We start from the raw sequence: 17,452 nt of genomic DNA, 5'->3' as shown, positions 1-17,452 counted from the left end.
ATAAAAGGGGAGGTGATTGGTATTCAAGGCCAGGGAGTGAGAAGTGAGTAAACTTTGTAATGATTACACTGGGAATGGGTAAACTCAATTTCAGCTGCAGGGATACAACAGTGTTTTTTGAACTGAGACCAAAACCTTGAAATAGTATCTATCTCCAAACCAGCTAGACAGTATCAGGCCAGGAGCCATATGTTACCTCCTTAGGGTGCCTCAAACTTCTGCAGATGGAAAATGAGGTTATTTCAGTCTCCTTAGCATTGTTATTATTTAACAAAGAGCAGCACTTAAAAACCATGATCCTAGATGAAACCCCAGCCTGCTACATGCCACAGAACCTAAAATAAAATTATTATTCGCAGCCTATAAGAAATGTCAAGCCAAATAATGCACACAACCCATGTCTTCTTAATCCCATCCTCTTCTGATGAGACCTCCACATATGCCAGAAAGTGTGATTTATTTACAGGTTTAATTATAAGATTGGATTAAACATAATAATTATCTACTATGGAGTTGAAGATAATTAAGACTTCCTTTTGCCATCAGTATTATCACTAATCACAAAAGTAAAAGCAGTCCACGGTGTTTATTTCTCTGTAGTCATACTGAATCGACCATCTGTTCCCTTTTCCCCCTAGAAATCAGCAGCAAGTCAAAATACTATGCAATTCAACAAGAGCTGAGCCCTGAAGAAATTGCCCAGAAGTGGAGTGTGGCTGAGGAGATGCTGAAGGAGATCAAACAACGAAAGCCTTTCACTAATCAGAGGCAACTTGCAGACGAGGAGGAAAATGCAGCAGAGGAGTGTGAGTTTTAAGTCAACTTTCAGCCACGTGTTGATGCTCAGCTGGCAGGTTATGGGCAGCTCTGGGTGTACTGCTGAGCCCCTGGGGAGGACCAGCAGGCACTTGGCAAGCACCAGCCAGTGTGCTGGAGATGCTGCTGCTTCCAAATTCCTGCTCCAAGTCCCTGCTGGTGCTTGGTGCTCCCCATGGCAGAATGGGGAGAAAAAGGTCTGTGTGTCTGTGTGTGCCTGTGCACTGCAGCACCTCAACAATAGCTGCTTAGGAAGTTTCATGGCAGGGCTGGAATTGCTCGTGTGAACATCTTCCCCCCGCTAGCTCGGCTATGGGGACAGCAAACACCAGCAGACAAACTGCTGGTATGGGAAAGAGTAGCAGCCTAATTGTCGCAGCTTAGTCAACATGAGTCAGAACATGAGGCATAAGGACTGTCTTCTCCAGAACAGGCTGCCAATGAAAAACAAATGAAAAGCAGGGAAAGACAGATCTAGTTTCTTTTAATAAAATATATTTCAGAGGGGGAATTAATAGGATTAAAATGAAATAATAAAATAAGAAGTATCTTTCCTTCTCAAATGAGGAGGGAAAATTAAAATCTAGGTATACGATCTCTCAAGTGAGCTTTACAAAATGTGTTTTACTGTCACCTGAGTAACAGCTACAGAAATTGCTGTATAGGTAAGTTTTGTCAGAAATCCAAGCTTTGGATTTATTGGCCTCTTATTTTTCTCCCAGTGCTACAGCAAATTGAAGCATTTCACGAGAAGTACAATGACACCAGATCCCTGGTAACTGATGTGCTGGAGCAGCTCAGCGAACAGGATGTGAAGCTGTCAGACCTGGAGGAGGCATTAGACGAGGCACTTGACCATGTTAAACAAACAGAGGATATAAATAGGGAAAACACAGCCAGGCTCCAAAGGCAGGAGGTACTGTGCACTACATTTATCATAAGCACTGACTGTGAACACTCCATCTCTGCCATTGCTTAAACTGTAGATTGCACACAATTTAGGTTCAGGAACCACCACACCAAAAAAGAATTTCTTGGATCACTCAGCAGGATGAGTTTGACTCTTCAGTTCTAAGAAACAACATGTGGAAGTGCAAGGTACTATTACCTATTTGTGGAGTGACAATGAATGAGAAGTTTCGGCATGTCATGCCTCATCAGACCAAGGAAGAGGTGGATACCTATGCCTAGACTAGGAAGGCATGCTGCAGTAAAACCCAAGAAGCTTGAAATTTCATGTAGCATGGCTGCTATAAGTATTGTGGTGGGATTGTTTCATCCTATTATATACTGACTTACAATGTGGGAGGGCCTCACAAAACTAGTTATATTCTAAGAAAACAATTACTTATAAAGATTCTGCACTGCATTTGTGTCCTGGGCTGAGTTCACTCATACTGTCTGATCCAAACTTTCTCTGAACCACTTTAAACAAAATGCATCCCCATTTTTTCAGGAGTAGACAGTTGTCCTTGAATCTTCAAGCACAAATCCATTGTCTAACCACTCCACAATAGATACCTTGAAATTGGGTTTCCTACTTGCTAGGTGAACTTGCTAGCCTAGCGATAAGGTTGCACCAGTTTTCTCCTGTGCCCTGTTCAAATGAATAGATTCAGAATTTTGAACAAAGTAACCACTCTAGAGGAGACCTCAGAGGTGACCTGTCCCCTATAGCATGGAAGTGGGGCACCTTTGCCTGTAAGGGGTGGCATTAGGTTCAAATCCACATGCCTGATGAGAAAACTGAATTTTCAGGTTTCATATCCCAGAAGAGTACCCAACCCATCAGCCAAACAAAAGAAACTATTTTTTGTCTTCACAGCAGTTCTGTGTCTCTTTCCCTGTTTTCTTATGTTTCTTTTAAGGAGCGCAAAACCAGAATATCCCACCTAAAACTTTTCATTTCTTTTTTCAGCAGGGAATAAAATTACAAAGAGAAAAATTTGGGGCCATTTGAAGCAAATTGTTTTCATTTAAATGGCTGAAATTGTTTGGATTCTGGAGGAGAGGGTGTTAGTGAGCAATTTTGTGATTTGAAGAATGGTCTTGCAAATTCAGGCCAACCTCTGCGTTTCATAGCATCAGTGGCTGAGTTTTGAGTCCTTGAAATTTGCAGTGCTAGAAGTTCATACTGATGTGGAAGGTCTAAGAATCCAACAGAGAGATCAGGCGTGCTCCTCTAGGGAATCCTTTCCCAAGAACTTGAGATCCTCAAGTACAAAGCCTCTTCTGTTGTTCCATTGTTCCATAATTACAGCGCCAAGCTGCAGCTTGTCTCACAGTTATGGAGCAAAGCCTGAAGTGTGTAGTTGCATTTGTTCACTGTTTTTAACCATTTGGATTTCCATTATTCCTCACAATAGAGGCAGATGCTGTACAAAAGAGATTGTTCACATTGGCTTTGCTACTGACAAGGAAAAGAGATCTGTGTACTGTAGATTTTAAAAATCTCCAGAAAAATATAATCTCCAGATGACTATGAAAAATCCATGTTTAATTTGTCTCTGCTGTGGACTGAATAGTGCTTCATTCCAATAGCTTCTTATGCTGTAATATAAAATTAAATTAATAAATTTTTTTTTAATCATCCAACATTTCTTTTACCAAAACAAAAACAAAAAAATGCAAAGAATTCACATCATAATATGTAGCAATTAGAGATGTATGGGAAAATCAGACTTCAGGTATGTCTAAAATCCATTTAGTTCACCTTTTGAATTTACTTTAGCAAATTTAACAAAACTGAAAACACTGTATTTTATCAAAGCACAAATAGTATTGGATGTGATTTATATTTCAAGCTTTCTTTTTAGAAACAACATGAGAACATAAAAGAGCAAATAGATGAAGTGAACAGCATTCTGCTCAGTGCCACAACCATTTTGGAAGGACCACAAAAGGTCAACTCTGAGTTAAGCAAAGTAATAAAGGTAGGTGCCTCAGTGGCTTGTTTAAATTATACATCCTGATTTTTTGAAGTCATGTGTTTAGATCACTAACAGAAAAACTCTCCTTCTTTATACTGGTTCAGTGAAATACTAGTTCATATTCCCTGAAAAAGTAAATGGTTTCTTGGATGAAAAGCTCTGTAACTACAATTTACTGCCTAAAAAAAATAATTCTATTATAAGGACACCTTACTGTAGGCAAAGCTTAATGAAAGATTTTGCTGTAGAGTTCTCAATTATTTCATTACAAGCAGCTGCCAAAACATGTTCTGGTAAAACGCTGCATTTTATGCTAAATTCCTTTTCTAGTGCCTACAAGTGAACACAGAAGAATACTAAAGATCCCAGATATCAGCATTAAAACCAGGCACCATGTCAAACACATGTGAACAGATTGTTGTATAGAAATCCTTTTCTGGAACTGTAGACCACTATCCAGTGTTTTGAATCAGACATGGTGCTGGAGGAAATTTTTAGAAATTTTAGGGGTTTGGTTTTTCTATGAAAAGATGAAGAAAATAAAACAGGGATTTTGCTAACTAAAATATTTAGCAAAGCTGCTTTCTTTATTTATGCTTTATTTTAAAATTTTGAAATAATGGAAGAAAAAAATGAAAATTTCCACAAGGATTCATTTTGGTCACAGTTGCCCACTTCTTGACACAAAAGCAAATGTCAGAAGTCATTAATTGTTCTTTGAAAAAGGAATTTGACAAAACAGAAAGACAGCTTACTTTGTAACCATCCCCATGATCAAGCAGTATGCTGGGGCTTTTCTCTGGTGTTTTGTGCAACACCAATTGCTGCCGTTTATGATTTCGGGTTCCCCACTGCTGTGACTTAGTTCACACATGGAGGATGTTCACACTGCAGGGAAGGAAGTACTATGCAAACATCACACATTGTCCATCCTCATCAGCAATAAGTATTTTCACATTTCGCTCATTCATCCTTTTTCCCTCCCTCCATTTCATCCTCTTTCTTGTACTTTGAAATACAAGATTTACATTAATAATATACATAAAATATACATACATTATAATCACATTTTACCACATTTATAATCTTCAAACACATCAGCAAGCTTGTGTACTGGAGAGAAGGTGAATGCAGGTCCATTTTGTCTTCCCCCAAGTATTTCATGTAAGGAAGAAACATGGCTAAGGCAAAGGATACTATTTCTCCTTGCCAATACATACACATAGGTAGTATTTAGGTGGACTGATTTACAAATCAGACTAATCCAAGATTAGCATGAGGGATCTCTTTGTGCAAGGAGGCAGAAAGGGGACTTCACTCTGAAAGACTTGTCATTGGCACAAGACATAAAGTAAGACTTTTATCATCTTTCTTTTTTATTTTATGCATTTCTCTCTAACACTTTCTTAAGTGATTTCTGGACTTTTTGTTGATTTTTATCTTCCCGCATGTGTCTTTCCATGTGGGCATTCACCATCAGATCTTTACTCTTTTTCTCTTAAAAATGTAAAATAAAACAACTATAACAGAAATAAAGGATCATTATAATAATATAAAGGGTAAAATAAAACTTAATAATCAAAATACAGACTTGATTTTTTGCAACCTTCATCTTCTTTCCTTCCTCCCCTGCTTTGTTCAGAATGCATCAGGGTTCTACGCAGAAATAGATGGAGCAAAAAAGGAATTGCAAGAAAAAATAGCCAATCTGTCCCTGTTTGATGATGATTTGGTAGAAAAAGCTATGAATCATGCACACGACCTAAGAAGACTTGCTGATGAGCTGGACGGGTAAAATTTAACTTCAGCAGACTCTGTTCATACAAGTGCCACTTGCTGAACAGCTTGAAAAGACGAGCAGGAACACAGCGATGATAAATAGGCAGCAAACAAATCAGTGTTAAGTCAGGTATAGAAGGACTTGTCATGGTCCAGAGAGAACAGCTGAAGTTGAGCTAAGAAAAATCTATGAAACTTTTTAAAGAACAAACATATCATGTTTGCATGACTTTCTCTGTAGTCTAACTGGGCTTGCTCTCCTCTTCCTATAGCAAAAGAATAGGAAAGATAGATTAGTGAAAATTAAAACAATACAGGCAAGATTAAATGGGGTTTGCAGAAACTGCTCATGTCAGTAAGTTCAGCCACATTAGAAAATGTTAGCATTACAGGGGACAAAATGAGCTTTGAGAGAATTTTATTCCAAGAACACTTTTACAGATGGAGTAGTTCTGGTGCTCAGTAGGTTGTGTCCCAATGAAACTGGCTCACAATAACATCAAAAACTTATTGCAAGTTTTCTATTTTGCTGGAAGATACTAAATGCATCAACATTGCACCAATTTACTAAAAAGTAACTTCTAGATAAATTTAATGATTTTATTTGCAATTGGGACTATCCATGGAAAAATCACTGCTGTAAATGAATTCTTAAATAAAATATGTCACCAAATTCTACCTTAAGTAACATCATGGGCATATGCTTTTGGAAGATAAGCTTAAAACTACTCTTCAAGTATATTATCTAAATACCAGTTGTTTCTTAATATTCGTATGCCCTAAATAGGAGATTAAAATGGAGGAAAAAAAATAACAGATGGTTTTCTTTTATGCAGTTGTATAAAGGTGACATCTGAAACTGTTCTATAATGCAACACAAACCACAGAAACATAAAAACCAAACAATATGTTCTGTCTGAGATCAGCTAACTGGGGGCAGCAGACTAACTTGAAAAAAAATAGCCCATATGGCTTGCCTTCCTCCCTTACCAAAATAATTTAAAAATTATTACCAAGTCCAACACATTAGGAATTTCACAAAAAGCAAACAAAAGTAATTACAAAATATCCAGATGGAAATGTGCTGACTCTGTATTTGTTGAGAAGACTGTCCTGCAGTGAGACTTTAATCCTTTGAAACATTTAGCCTGTCTTCAAAACATCTTGGTTTTATAAGTTTGCTTTATTAGCCTGTTAGGCTTTTAGTTGATAGAGTTTATTGTTTTACCTTAGGGGCATTTAGCAGAAAAGTCTTGCAATAATGCTGAATCTGGAAATTAAATTATCCCTTAGTGTGCAAACACTTTGAAGTGAATGCACACATGTGCAAATATATCTATATTTAGAATCTATATCTAACATATACTTTGAAATCTGCTTATCACCAGAACATTAAAAAATAGTATTTATTCAAAATTGTTAACAGATGAATGTTGAGCCCTGAACCATCTTCTGTTTGGAATCTCCCCTGAAGACCAATTATCATCTAATAAGCAGATCAAAACCGTGCCATCAAAGGTTTCTTTTGGTTTTTAAATCCAACTTCTTGCAAAGTTTCATGACTAAGGGTAGTTCTTCATCTGATTCTCCCCCTTTTTCCTCCTACCTTTGGAAAATATAAACAGTTCAGTGACACAGCTATCCTGGTCACATAGGTCTTTCCATTCATGGATAGGAATTATTCCTGAAGAAGGTTATCCTGTTAATTTATGGAATATCTAATCTAGATTTTAAAAAAAGGTAAAAGCTCAGTAGTCATTTGTTGCTGCTCACGCAAATGTTAAGGGCAAAATTCTCAGATTTAAATGACTGGGAAGTGCCTTCTATCCACACAGTTTTCACCTGCTTCAGATTGGTCAAACACAATGAAGAGAATACCACTTAGGCCAAGTACATTTATGTGTGTGATTATATAGCCAGAAACTACAGTGTTTCAGTTTGGTTTCTTTCACCTTTTGCTCTCTTTTTAACAGGAATTTGTATGGTGTTGATTCAAACGGTTTGGTACAAAGGGCAATCAATGCTTCAAATGCGTATGAAAACATTGCTGGTTATATCGAAGAAGCCAATAAAGTTGCATTGCTGGCACTGAACACAACAAACCGGGTCAAGGATGTAAGTAATATTCATAATATCAGCTTTTAGTTTACAATGCTTCAGGGATTTCAGGCAACTAAATGTAAAGAAAAAACTAATTTAGGTTAAGTAGCAGCAATGAACTTCTCACTGCATATTTTTTCCTTTATTATTTCCTGAATTAAATCCCATATAGTTAACTATTCTTCCAGTCTGAAGTCCCCTGGTATTTGAAAAGACACAAGAGGTTCTTCTGTCCCTATCCCATAGGGTGATGCTGCTCTGTGTTGTCACTCACATTGAGACATTTCTGTGAAATTGCAAACTCCCTACTCTTGTAGGAACCTGAGATGGCATTTAGTGTTGAGTCCTCCTGCTTCACTCAGTGCCATGTGGCAGGAAAGATGGTCAAGATATCACTACTTCTCATAGCAAACCAGGCTGAAATGGGACAAAGCCCACTCATAAAATCAGCGTAAGGATAAGGATGCTAACTTTTTCTCTGGCCTTACTGTTCTAAAATACTTTACACGTATTTTTTGTATGCCTATAGTTACCAATCTGTATACGTGCTATTCACCAGCAACTTATTAGTGGGATAGCAAGAGGACTTGGGTAGATTAAAGGGGTCTGAACCCCACAGGGCTGTGGGATTTCAAGTCCAGCCCTCTGTTGACTGCAAGACAGCTCCCCATGAAGTGAAAGCATTCACCACCTATCTGAGATGACAGTAGAAATGAACAGTCACAGTACCTAAATAACATGCAGCATTCAGTCACATTGACTAAACTGGAGCTGATAAATTAAGAGGATTATCTCTATCTTTGTTACTCAGTGGTGTTGATTGGAAAACCATACATTTCTTTAACTTTATTAAAACAGAAAGTTTTGCTTTTCAGACTTTTTTTCCAATCCAACTTCCAATCTTAAATGTTAAAAAAGCAAATGAAGCTGCAGTGACTTTGCAGTTGCATTTATATGCAGGTAAAAGGTAGTCCACAATTAAACACAATAAAGCAGAACGTTTGATAAACATTACTCTGACTTTCTCTTTTGGAACATGCTTGTAGGCTGCAGTTGGAATTGATACTCAGGTCGTTTACCATAAAGGTAAAAGTGAAGAACTTCTCATCCGAGCCATGCAGCTACAACGGACAGCACATGACAGTAAATATACATCCTTTCTACTTTCCAATTCAGCTTATAGCCACGCACATTGAAATAAATTTCAAAAGCACATCACTAAGCAGAACTACTGCTGTAACAGAATAGGTTATTGATTGAATTTACCACACAAAGCACTTGAAACAGCCATTAGCACAGTTTGAGTAGCTCATGTTTTGTCATCCTGCTAGATACTGATAGTTTATTTCATTCATGAAAAGTCCATTTCAGATACAACTACTGCTTAAATATGTGACCCTGCAAAATGTTGCTCACTAATAAATATACTCAATTAAGTAGTAAAATTAAAATCAAATCACAGCAGTTTAAATGTTCAGAAAGCTGGATTTCACCAGTGGAGGATAATAATAAATGTTAAAGTATTTTGGCCTTTCTTCGCTATAAATGAAAGAAAGCTCTAGAATTACAAATTACCTTTCAAAGTTTTCAGGGCGTTTTGAGTTCCTTAAAACTTTTCCTGTGTGCTAGTTGCAGCTATTCTCAGCACTTCTGGTAAAACAAGGAGAAAGTGTACTGACTGAAATACAGCTCTCCAGGTTTTTGTAAGACACCCTGTGGTAAGCAGGGGCGCTGCAGGGCTGCTTTTTTCTTTAGATTTTGTAAAGAGTGCAAGTACATCCTAAATTAAAAGAGACCACGGTATCCTGTCTATGGTATGTTAAATGCCTAACAACATACATCCCCAGGATTGAATTTACCTTTTCAGAAGCCACTTTGACGTCCCTCAGCTGTACCTCCCCTTTTCTCCCCACAGGTAGTGGTTACACCATTGCAGACACCAGCTGGCAAGTCAATGGCACTTTTGCCAGAATGAGTGCCCTGCGGAGCCAACTGATGAGAGCCATTGCAAAAATGCAATCAGCAGAGACAGGTTGGAAGAGGAACTTCATCTTTATGATGCTTTATCTTCATACATTCAAGAGCATGATTTATCTTTGATTATGGATATGAAGTTGATATTAAGAGTTCAGCACTATGGACACTTAAAAGAATTTGACTGAAACTACTAGACCTAGACAGCAAATATCCTGCTTTAGCACTTTCATAATGAAATTAAATGTTTTGCCACTGAAATTATTAATATTTTTCTTGAACCTTGTGCTGGTTTTGGCTGGGGTAGAGTTTATTTTCTTCCCAGTGGCTAGTATGGGGCTGTGTTTTGGATTTGTGTTGAATATGCAGTTGATAATACAGAGATGTTTCTGTTACTGCTGAGCAGGATTTACACAGAGCCAAGGCCTTTTCAGCTTTTCATACTGCCACTCCAGTGAGGAGACTGGGGATGCATGGGAAGTTAGGAAGAAGTACAGCCAGGACAGCTGACCCCAACTGTCCGAAAGGATATTCCATTCCATATGACATCATGCTCAGTGTATATAAACTGGAGGGAAGAAGGGAAAAAGGAGGGGGAAGATGGAGAGCAGGGAGGGATGGGACACACAACACGCTTGACAATTTGCAGGAGTTAATTTCTTATCATTCCCTATTTATTCTGTAGCTGAGGCCAGAGAGCGTTTGGAGCAAGCTCAGATGAAGACTGCAGAGGCTGTAGGTGCTACCATGACAGTAACGCAGGCTACAACTCCCATGGATGAGAACGTGAGGTTGTGGTCCCAAAACCTGCAAGACTTTCAGCACAATTCAGAGGCATATGATAGTGCTGTGCATTCAGCTGGGGATGCAGGTATGGTGACCTGAATTTTGCCATTCCTTAGCGTTAGTAAATCAGAGAATCATAGCAACATCATGTTGTATGAATTGTTTACATTGCATATTCATTGCATATAATCGTCTAGCTTTTTACGTCTATGAAAAATTTCAAAAATTAGCTGTTGTCTAGAGTCTTGACTAAATTTTAAAACCACTGCATACTCAGGCATTTCCAAAAATTACTTAAACACTTAAGTGCTGAAGCATTACTGACTTCGAATTCATTTTTATCAGGGTACCAAGGTCACACTGAATGGTAAACAGCTTGTTTAAATACTTCTGGCTATTATGATTGGTGATTTAGTTTTGGGGTTTTTTTGGTTTTTGACATTGAGAGGCATTTGAAAACAGAGCCCTTTTGTCCTCAGTAATACAAACATGGAGGAGAAATGGTCCCTCACTTGATGATCTTGTAGTCTAAACAAAGGGGTCAAAGAGGATTAAGGAGGAAATAAAATATTTAAGCAGGGTGATTTCTGGAGGAGCTTGTAAACATCACACTAATTCCACTTTTATTGTTGGAAACACTGGAAACATCAGAAAACTTACTATGAAAATTTTCAGGTAAGTTAAAGACAAAAGAAAAGCTAAGGCAGGATACAAAATTGAAATGAAGATGATAGGCAAGAGTAGAAAAAGAAGCGGGAAGATGAAGCTGAAACGAAGTGACTGTAGAAAGAAGGAAAAGAGCAACTGGGGAAGAAAAGAACCAATCTGGAAATGAAAATATATTGAATAAAAAATTGATTACAGCATCGCTATTTATTGCTCCATGTATTCTTGACTCTGCTCAGGAGGCTCACTAATCCTAAGGTATTTATGGCTAGGGAGGTTGGAAATCCAGAAAAAGTAACTTCCTTCACACGTTTGATGATACCATCACCTGCAAACCTGTTCAGTGATGTCTTGCCTCGTAAAAGTGCCTCAGAGAAAGTCCATAACTCCACTGACTCTGTCTCCAGAAAGTCTGAATCTCAGATCTACTGCCCTAAATCCCTTCTCCTTCTGTCAGGAAGTTTGCAACTCAAGTGTCATTTTACAGTAAATGGTGTTATGAGTACCAAACCCAACATTGCTTCTAGTGTTCCAAAGTCACAGTCTTCCCTCTCAGCTGGGGAATCCCAAGAGTCATGTTATTTTCAGAATTCCATTATCAATAAGACACTTACCCTAGTATTTTTGGTTAAGTGCATGCTCCCAAGAACTAGAATAGAAGTGGTTCCCTTCACAAGAAGAAATTCCATGCTATTCAACATCCCAATTTCTGGGTCCGGAGGAAACTCAGATTTTTCTGAGCTTTTCATCAAAAGGGAACAGTGAACCTCTCCCTCTGGGAATGGTGAGCTCACTCTTAGTCACTGCACAGAGCTCCATAAGAGTATAGTTAATACAACAGCACTTGTATTGCATTGCATTGCTGTAAAATATTTTTGATCACCACAGGTACAATTTGGGCTATGGGCTCTAATTCCCATGTAAAATAATGTAAATGTGGATATGATTGGCCTCCCAGGAGTGAATGGTATGATGAAAAATATCCAAGAGAAACAGTGTGCTATAGCTTACACGTGGAGGTTCTTGTTTTAATTCACCTTTACACTTGATTTACATTTAACATTTACCAGTGACAGCTTAGTAGATGGAGCAGCAACACAGACTGCACTCGGCTCTTCATGCTCAAAATACCAGCAGACATTCAGGATTCAAAGAAATCTGCTCATACTAGCTGTTGTACTGGAAGAAATATTGCCAGCAGCATTTGAGGTGCTCTGTAAGAGTGAATAGAGTTTAAATGGCCCAGGTCTCCCTTGGTATTGTTCCCAAAAAGGAACAAGAAGAGCTCCTGTGAGATGTGCCTGGAAAAAATGTCTTCTCTGTGACAGGGGGTTTGCAGGTAGGGAGTCACCTTGAAAATACTGTGTTCATATCCAAATGTCTGGAGGGGCTGCTGACCACAAACTAACTGTTGGAGAGATGCTAATGTGCAACCTACAGCAAAGTGTGCCCTACTACATTTGTGGAGGAAGCTTTCCTGTGGCATTTTTTTCTGAAGGCATTTGATTCGTTTGTTTTAAGGTATGATGAGGGGTTTTTTGCCAGAAAGATGAGGTGGAAATAGCTGAGAAGAGAGATCAGTGCTACACAGGAGGCTGGCACAGGTAGTGCTCCAGACAGATGTGACTGTGATTCACAGCCCAGGAACACAGATGTAAACATGCCAGGCACGGTGGAGTGTTCCCACATCAGCTGTGTATTCTGCCAGGAGAGGTTGATCTGACAGGAAGAATGTCCACCAAAGTCCAAAGGAAAGTCACAACAAATGTTCAGACAAGTGCCTGGAACACCAAAACACCTGATCTTCATGCCAATAACACTACCAGAGCAGCTGAAGCCTCTAAGCTGGCATGTCTGCACTGCCCTTGAATAAAGCTTGCACTTGGTGTTCGGAAGGGTGAGAGCATGTCTTGGCTGTGCAGTTTGTCTGAGAACAGCCCATGTTGCCATTGTGCAGGGAACTGGTGGGCCTCAGCAGAGAGGGTGACACTTTGGGAAGGAAAACATGGAAGGGGAAAGTGTCTGGAAGGTTATAGTCAAGGTATTTCCTCCTTACAGTTTCCCTTCTTTTTTATGTTTTATCACTGGATAGGAATAGCTTTCCTTTCCATTCTCACCTTCATCCCAAAGACTAAAATCAAAATCAATATTCTTCTGTGTTGAAGAATGCCATATAAAGGACAAGGAAAAGAGATTTATAATGAGATTTCACAATAGTTCTGGTAGTTATAGATGTTATTTTTGTGTTTTCATGTTATAGTAGCATTTCAAGTTTAATAAATCAAGTTTCAAACAGAAAACCCAGGTTTTAAGATATCAAATCAAACACAATTCCAATTCAGTTGCAGATTATTTTTTTTAAGTGGTTGAAATTTACTAAATCATCTTCTGAGCTTGCAGTACTTGCCTTAAAAAATGGAAAAAGGTAAAGAAAACTTCCTATAAGTTGACTGGGGTTTTGTTGGGGTTTTTTAAGTAGAAAATTTAATGCATTCTGGAAACACCATTTTACCCAAAATTTACTATAATTCTTTGACAAGTCACTAAAATAATGATATTTTAATGTACAGTAAGCTTTATACAGAACAGCTGATTACTAACTCCCAGCACATAAGGCCTTTCAGGACTAATTGGAGAGTTTAAGTTCTATATGGACCACTCCTAGACTGAACTTGGAAAGTAAAATACAAATGAAAACAGCCAAGCAGAGACAGGACAGGACTGGCAAGCACAGATCTTTCACTCTATCCAAAAACAAGCACACTTGTAGGACTCCATGCGGTCTTCTCATACTCTGGGTTAATATGAATGAGGCCGAGAGCTGCTTCAGTCTTTACTCAACAGAGACTGGAAGCACAGAAAAGTGATTGCTCCTCCCTTCCTGCTTTCTATACAGTCTCCTATATCTGATGATTAGCCCCTTTACCTGCCTCTCTGCAGTCTTCATCCGGGAATGTTCAAGGCCAGGTTGGGTGGGGGGCCCTCAGCAATGTGGTCCAGTGGAAGGTGCCCCTGCCCACAGCAGGGGGGTTGGAACTAGGTGATCTTTAAGGTCCCTTCCAACACAAGCCATTCTAAGATTCTCAGACAAAGGTAAAAATATGATGGGAAGAACACAAGAGCAGGTGGATGTAAGTTGACAATGCCTAAAGTATAACTGCAAACCCTACAAATCTGGTCTTAACTTTTATAGTGAATCCATGTCATTAAAAATTAACTGGGAATGCTGGATCTTTCTTATATGCATGTAGCTTGCAGCTAAAATTGCATTTCATTATATTCAGCTACTTGTACCTACATTTAATTAAAGATGAAAAATGATGTGATGTGTAAACATCCTTCAAAGGGCAACATGTCATTGGAATCTGATGTGATGAAATTGGATTATAATTAAGGGTAGTTATTTTTCTTTCTTGATAATTTTTCTGCTTATCTTTCTGGGAAAGGACTTCTCTCACATTGAACACAACAGAGCCCCTGCATTTCCTTTTGCTAACAATGACACTTGCACATGTACCAGCAGAAGGCACAGCAGCAAAAGACCAAAGGTCCAGGACTCTAATTCATGACCCTTGCCAGATGCAGGCAGGAAAGCTGACGAGGTTACCAACCACAAGGGCTGGGGCAGGTACTAAGCACAGTTTAGGTACACACACACATCATCATCATCATCATCATCATCATCATCATCGTCGGCCGCCTATTGTTGTACACTACAGGCCTGTTACCACAGCATGAAAGTGGCAGTGTTTCTGACATGAGAGTGGACTGTGAGCCACAAGCAAACACATCTCCTCTGCAGCCACTGCTGCTATCTGGGTGATGACCTCTGAGAGACACTCACAGCTGAAAGCTGAGGAAAATAACCTATACATCTCCCCTACAGTGAATTTGAAGAGCTCATGAACCATAACTCTTAGATGCAGTTCCAGGTCAGCCACAGATATCCAGTGAGATGCTGAACAAACAATCCTTCTGCTTCAGTTGCCATATCTGTAAAATTAGGCTTAACATTTATTTGTCTTGAAGGAAGATTAAAAGGTTAAAACTATTAATGTTTGCAGAGCTCCTTGAGGAAAATATTACAAAGATAACACACCAGAGTATTACCTATGAGTCCTAAGTAAACAGTCTCCTTTGCGCAAACTTATTTCCAAAAACTTTAGCAATACTAGATTGTTAGAAATCACTACCATTTCTGAATTCACTGCCTCTCACACATCATAGTTACAACTTGTTTGGAAAGCAGAAGGGGACAGGTGAGTTAACCTAAGAGGATAGGATGGGATTTTCCTGGTGCAAAACCAGTGTTTCAAGGAGGAATATAAAAGCTGTGTCTTCTTTTCTAACTGCAGTGAAGAAACTTACAGAAGTTTTCCCTCAACTCCTGGACAAACTGCGCAGAGTAGAACAGAAGGCACCAGCAAACAATATTTCTTCCAGCATTCAGCGGATCAGAGAGTTAATTGCTCAAACCAGGAGTGTAGCAAGCAAGGTAAAACTTTTGGATGGGATTTTTGGTTACTAGTACTAATGATCAAATCTTACTATAACCTCCATTTTGTTGGGCTATGCTAGAAGCCCAAACCTGGACATTGTCACCTCTCCAAAACTGGATGAACAAAGCACCATGGAGGTCATTGAAACCTTTACAGGTACTATTTGCAAGCAGGCAATGTTATCATAGTATTCATGGTAGACTACTGTTACTGCAGTAGCAACTTGATAATAAAGATTTGGGCACAATGTGTAAGATGGCCAGAACAACAAAACCTAATTACCTACAATTTGTAGGCAAATTAATTACAGCAATTTAATGTAAGCTTTTCTGAGCTTACATTACAATTTTTACTTTACAATTTCTTTCGAATTAATTTTCTGCAGGGTAAGAGAATCTTTGGCTTACACATATTTAATAGAGAAAAAAACACTTTCATTACCATACATAAATAATGAGTGTGTTTTCTATGACAAAAAAAAACAAGGTCAAAAATTAAAACAGAATATTTGAATTCATTCAGAGAAATAAAAATTTAAGTGCATTATTGTATGTTCACAGTGCTGGAATATAACTTAGAAAAGGAAAAATCCATTCATTTGTAGAGCTTGACTGTCCTTTAAAATGTATTTTGTGATTCAGGTACACTGTGTTTAAGCTTGAAAACATTGCATCAGTTATGTTGAAAGCATTTTGAACTAAAATGAACAGTTTTACAATTTTATTAACATCTCATAAATATCACTGTAGATTCAGTGATATAACAGGATTACTCATGAAGAGAAAATGGTCATACTACTTCCAAAGCAAAGAAATAAATTATGGGCAGAAGTTTTATAGCTGTGTAAGAATTTCATTATGTGCCGTATACGATTATGTAGCCCTGATTCAACTAAGCACACATCTATCTCCCTCTGAAATGCAATTTATTTTATGAATATGCTTAAGCAGAGTTAATTAGGACCTTTAATTAATTTTAAAATTAATTGCTTCCATATTCTTTACAGTATCTTCCAGAAAATATTGTTACAAACATACAATTTTACATGCCAATAGGTGCCAACTCCACTTTTGCAGTAAGCAAGGCTGCTGGCTCAGTATTGTTACCCACTTACCTTAAGTAATGACTCCAGGCAACAAAAATGTGTCTCATCCTCTACATTTGCAACTGCAGGTCCAAGTTTCCATGATGTTTGAAGGCCAATCAGCTGTTGAAGTCAATCCAAAGATCAACGTGGAAGAACTGAAATCTTTCACTTCCATGAGCTTGTACATAAAGCTTCACAAAGACAACCCACAACTGGCAGCATCACCAGACAGATTCATTTTGTACCTTGGAAACAAAAATGTAAGAGAACAACCCAGTTTATTTTTATACATCTATTAAAAAAAAAAACTGAAAGAGGTTTGAAATTTATTTGCCCTCAGGTTTTCCTCTCACTGTTTCTTCATGTTTCAAAATTAGAGGTGTCTACTATAGGACCATCATTGATTTTGTAACAAGCAAAGAGCAAGGGTTCCTGAGACCCCTTTCCTTGAGACTTGTCAGCCCAAACAATGAGGCATTCTCTCTAAAAAGCAAATTGGAGTGCCTCGAGTGTACTGCTTTGATTGTCACTGCTGCAAGCCACACTTGCTATCTCCTCTGCCACTACCAAGGTGCTCTGAAGCAGTTAATGTCACCTGCCTGGCTTCTGTGAGATACGCTTTAATCAGTTTATGCTGCTGACAGTGTCAATTCCAAATCTCTGAGGTCACAGGCCCACAAGATAAGCAGGCTTCTTTATCTGTGGTTTGTGCTGCTGTTGTACACTCTGTTGATCACTACTTTGAAATAGCTATTCTTTAAACTGTGGTTCTGAAAAGAAAAAAATCACAACTCACAAGCCAGGTATCATCGTGG

At 38.4% G+C, this 17,452-nt stretch overlaps 1 protein-coding gene and 1 long non-coding RNA gene across 3 annotated transcripts in view; one reads left to right on the top strand and one right to left on the bottom strand.

The window, feature by feature from the left end:
* Positions 1 to 17,452, top strand: part of LAMA4 (laminin subunit alpha 4) — a 100,138-nt gene that overhangs the window by 52,718 nt on the left and 29,968 nt on the right. For both annotated transcript variants that reach the window (XM_042016334.1, XM_042016333.1), the window contains exons 10-19: positions 639 to 806; positions 1,539 to 1,732; positions 3,633 to 3,749; positions 5,389 to 5,537; positions 7,499 to 7,640; positions 8,672 to 8,768; positions 9,541 to 9,657; positions 10,285 to 10,470; positions 15,407 to 15,546; positions 16,724 to 16,897. In XM_042016334.1, coding sequence (XP_041872268.1) covers positions 639 to 806; positions 1,539 to 1,732; positions 3,633 to 3,749; positions 5,389 to 5,537; positions 7,499 to 7,640; positions 8,672 to 8,768; positions 9,541 to 9,657; positions 10,285 to 10,470; positions 15,407 to 15,546; positions 16,724 to 16,897 — 1,484 coding nt within the window. The remainder of the gene's footprint in view (positions 1 to 638; positions 807 to 1,538; positions 1,733 to 3,632; positions 3,750 to 5,388; positions 5,538 to 7,498; positions 7,641 to 8,671; positions 8,769 to 9,540; positions 9,658 to 10,284; positions 10,471 to 15,406; positions 15,547 to 16,723; positions 16,898 to 17,452) is intronic.
* On the bottom strand, positions 2,079 to 16,748 carry LOC121658873. Its single transcript, XR_006014072.1, has 3 exons — positions 16,665 to 16,748; positions 4,502 to 5,791; positions 2,079 to 3,366 (listed from the first exon to the last, which is right to left on the bottom strand). It is a non-coding gene; the product is annotated as an uncharacterized LOC121658873 (long non-coding RNA).

The sequence above is a fragment of the Corvus kubaryi genome, unplaced genomic scaffold (assembly GCF_017639235.1).
Source record: "Corvus kubaryi isolate FWS band 111438036 unplaced genomic scaffold, C.kubaryi_AGA036_p1.0 split3-73, whole genome shotgun sequence".
Taxonomy (NCBI): Eukaryota; Metazoa; Chordata; class Aves; order Passeriformes; family Corvidae; genus Corvus; species Corvus kubaryi.
The sequence above is the reverse complement of the archived record's forward strand: the minus strand, read 5'-3'. Positions and strand labels throughout refer to the sequence as shown.